Source organism: Protomyctophum bolini, assembly GCF_963924005.1.
Source record: "Protomyctophum bolini genome assembly, chromosome: 16".
Lineage (NCBI taxonomy): Eukaryota > Metazoa > Chordata > Actinopteri > Myctophiformes > Myctophidae > Protomyctophum > Protomyctophum bolini.
Genome location: NC_137877.1, coordinates 25,496,600 through 25,501,064, shown reverse-complemented (window position 1 = coordinate 25,501,064; position 4,465 = coordinate 25,496,600). Strand labels below are relative to the sequence as shown.

At 40.8% G+C, this 4,465-nt stretch overlaps 1 protein-coding gene across 1 annotated transcript; it reads right to left on the bottom strand.

Moving 5' to 3' along the window:
- Positions 1-514: 514 nt before the first annotated feature.
- Positions 515-4,114, bottom strand: twist2. Its single transcript, XM_080786486.1, has 2 exons — positions 3,303-4,114; positions 515-1,086 (listed from the first exon to the last, which is right to left on the bottom strand). Exon 1 carries the CDS (start codon positions 3,857-3,859, stop codon positions 3,350-3,352), a length of 510 nt encoding a protein of 169 aa, XP_080642612.1. The 5' UTR covers positions 3,860-4,114; the 3' UTR covers positions 515-1,086; positions 3,303-3,349.
- Positions 4,115-4,465: the final 351 nt, after the last annotated feature.

Genomic DNA, 4,465 nt, shown 5'->3' with positions numbered 1-4,465 from the left:
CCCCCCCCCCGATCGCCATTTGAAATGATTAGTTGTCGTTATTATAGTGGACATGGATTTTATATGCTGGGGTTTGAAACTAGCTCGAATTTCCTCCACTGTTAATGAAGCTGTATTTTTTATGATCCTTTTGGTCGGCGTGTTCTTTCCACAACAAGGGGGGGAGAAGAAAAAATATATAGCCTACCAAATATCACACCCCAGTATTAGTGAAGTGGGTTTTTTTCTTCGCCTATATAATCGACTGACCATCAGGTAGAAAAGTGACTTTTATAGGCTATGGCTCTTAAAATAGGCCTATAATAAATAAATAAAAATCACATTCCATTGGAATTCTGATCTCGTCAAATTTAAGTTAATCAGAAAACGCATTATTTGGACTGATTTTTTATTTGAGTTTAAGAATAATACTTTTTGGTTTTTTCCTTTTCTAATAAATGTAGGCCTACATCAAATGTGAAAATGGCAGTGCTGTTATTGCCTTGGATAAATCAAAGAGTTCAACTACATCTCATTCAAAAAAATACTTGTTTTAATAAATAAACAAAAACAAAATTTACATTGGACGGAGTTTTTTTTTGGAGACTTGCTAAAGAAGTCGTTAGAAAAAAATCCATGCAGCGTATTTCAAGAACGTAATTATTCTAAATTGCATTGGTCCCTTTACAAGCTGATAGTCCTACGTACACAGCTATGTACAATATGCATTCATTTATATATACCTCTATTTAAACAAAAAAATATAGGCTATCTCCTTCAAAAAACGATAAAGGATGGCTTTTCCGCAGGCCTAGTACCGACCATAAATCCGAGCTATTGATTGTCTGTTGCTTTTAGATGCGTGAAACATCTCCAGCCTCCTGCACTGTCCAGGAAACTCCATGCTTTTCCTTCTGCATACACTCAAACAGTTCCATAAGTGTCATGATGGGACTGCATACAAAAACACTCTTGAAGAGTTCATATATATATAGCTGTTTGTCACATTACTTCTGCCGGCCATTCCTTTGAGGTTCGTGGGTTCTTCAATAATTCCTTAAGTCTTGTAGTGAAGTGTAGTCTTCGTACTTTGTAGAAGTAAACAGTCTGTGAAACAAGGACAGAAGAGATGCATGTGTGAACGTCAGCGACCAATATAGACATGTGTAAATTGCAATTATGCTGTCACAATTTGCTTCAGTTTGTCTCTATAGGCTAGCCTATATCCTATTATTATTATTTTTTCCTATGATGAACAGTTGGTTTAGCTGGCATAGCCTTTGGGAAGTCATTAATGAATCAATTATTTGCCAATGAGTAAAACCATATGGCAGTATAACTGAAATGAGTGTCTTTGTAAAGTACAAAAATAACTTGCAGAATAAGTTATTCATATAAAGTAAACAGCCCATGATTTTCAAATTGTTTAAGTAAAATTGTATTGTAAATCACTGTATTGACTCAATAGAACGTTTTAATCTGTGGTTAATGCAGGTTCTACCGCAGAGCACAGTACTGTCCCTGATTTCCACAGCCTATTATTTTGGGGCGGAAGGGGGATTAAACAAGTAAATCAAGAATGGCGTCAAATAAAGTAGGATTTGCCTCCGATTCTAAGTTTATTCCCCGCTTTTCTCCCCTTTAGAAGGTTCAAACAAGTGTCGTTATTTTCTTTCACATTCCACTTTAGAGCAATGAAACTGAAACCCCTTTAATGACAGCAGAAATGGATTCCGGGTATAGCTTGAGAAAAGCCACAGGTCTTCAAATGTAGGTCTACCTTGCTTGCATACACATCACTAAAGTTTATTTATTTCCTCTCGGCACAAAGAACGGTTTATAAGACAACAAAGCCTTGCTGATGAGCTATTACGAGTGGGCGGTCTGCAAACTATAGATCTTAGGCCCCAGCAGCCCATGAAAACTAAACAAACCCTGCTAGCTATACACTTATTTTAGGGGAGAATTGTTATTTAATGTCACTGGCTTTCTTCAGTCTTTCATGCGGCTAAACAAAGTTGCTACAAATTTAACCTGGATATGATGCATTGTAGAATAGGCCCATGCAGAGTTTAAAGAATATCCACATCAGCAAGCCACCCCTTAAAATCACAGGATAGAGAAAAAAGAGGGGAAAAACAAATGGGGGGGACGGACACACACCAACAATGTAGTCCACTACAATAAACAACTCGTGTATGACAGTGATGCCCGAATGGGTCTGAATTGGGCCTAAAGCTAAATGGTTCTGAGAGCTTTCCTTTGACAGCAAAGATAAGCAAACGCCGTGACAGTTTCTAATACGGTATTACGGGCCCTATTTAGGGACCTTGCAGGGTTGAACTTCCAGGTCCAGCCGAGCTACCATTCCTGCGGTCTCGACACAGGAAAAGCACTCCATTGTGAATATAAATTAGCCGCGATATCGTGGCTGCAGTGTGGTGGCTTCTCGTTTTAAAGTAGCCTACAGTTAGAGCGATTGAATGAGGCTTAACAAACAGCAAGGAAGACTGCATCAGCTCATAGGTTTCAGCTGTCACGGAACTATGTCTAGGAGTTGACTTGTTACCATTTCATTTCACTCACCGAGGCATAGTTTTATAGACATGCCAATTGTGAACGCGTTCCAAAAACATTATTTATATTAGTTAAGTCTACTTCCCCCGCTTATAGGCTGTAACCATAGGGGTAATCGTTTTCTCATAGTAAATGAAATATTCCTATTTCCATTTCCTGGCCTGACGCAAGGAATTAACGTTTTGTCAACTTAATTTCCTTGTGGGAAACTTAAAAAAAAAAAAGCATTGTCAGACAGAACTTGTCTTAACCCGGCTTGCGCTCGGGTCAGGCCCAGACCCCTTTGCGCACGCACGCACGCACCGTGCACGGGCTCCAGCCAGGTGTGGACATGCAGTGGAGTGTTTGCAAGATGTTGAGGCCTTGGTGTGAAATGTGTCGCTCCTGTAACAAGCAGGCGCACTTTTGGCACAACACTGGCGAAATTAATTGTTTACACAATACAATACACATTAGTCTGTGTGTGTCCCCTGTCTTGACTGACAGTAGTCAATTAGTTTTAGTTTTATTATGTTGTATCCTGTTTTATTAATATTATTACTTACAAAATGAATTATTATTATTAAATTACGAAATAGGCTATATAGCTATAGCCTATACTATATTGTTTTCAACTTAGCAGATACATAGGCCCTGTCACATAACTATTATTAACGATTATTGTAAATACAATTTTGGCAATAATAATAATAAATACAAAATGTGAGTTTTGACACAATTGTGTCCAACACAGGTATGTGACCTACCGCTTTGGCATTCCATAAGTGAGGCCCATTCCATTGGGCTGCTGCTGCTAGTGAGTCGCCGACATGGACCACGCGCCCTCCATCCTCCACACGGAGAACGCGTAGCTGAGCCGCTCGTGCGCGACATAGCTGCAGCTGGACATCTTGTTGTCCATCTCGTCGCTCTGCAGCACCTGGTAGAGGAAGTCAATGTAGCGCGACGCCAGCTTCAGCGTCTGGATCTTGCTCAGCTTGTCCGACGGCAGCGTAGGGATGATCTTGCGCAGCGACGAGAACGCTTCGTTGAGCGACTGCGTCCGCTGCCTCTCGCGGACGTTGGCCAGAACCCGCTGGTTCTGGAGCTCCTCGTACGACTGGCTGCTGCTCGGGCTGGGCTTCTTTCCCCGCTTGTTCCCCGGGCCGCCGGGACTAGTGCTCGACGAGTCCTCGCCCGAATTCTTCTTGCTGTTTCTCCTCTTCCTCCCGAAGCGCTTCTGATGCCTGTCGACCAGTTCCTCCTCGCTCGTTACCAGACTATCCACAGGGGAGACGGGAGGAGAACTAGAGCCCTCTTCCATTTCTTCTTTCTTGAAGAAATGCAGGGATAGCGAGGAGAAAACGTTTTCCACCGTTGAAGCCGTGGTTACAGAATGTGTATATATATATCCGTGCAGTATAAGGCAAGTAAGATATATGGGGAGAGATGCTGTTTCAAGACGTCTTATTGTTGCTCTCTCTCCACCCGTCTGTCATGCAGAGGCTTTGGAGAAGGAATCAAAACCTGGACTGTTGGCACGATTCTTCTCTCGCAGGAAGTTTTTTTCCTCCAGAACTTTTTTTGTTGGGAAACAGTCTCCCAAGTTTCTGATGCTAAATAGTTGAGTGAGTGGAGGGGGAGCCAGCATCGCGCTCCGATTGGTCAGCTAATAAACAGGAGGGACCAGTCTTGGGTTACACTTCATATTCTGTCTGGACAGCGTGCAGTGCTAACTTAAGGCACTTTTTGCAATGGCACAAATATTTATTTATTTTAACATCTAGATTTATGATAATAAATGCAAAAAACGAAACAAAAACAAAAACAAAACAAAAACAACAAAACAATCCTGCAATGTATGTATATATATATATATATATATATATATATATATATATATATATATATATATATATATATATATATA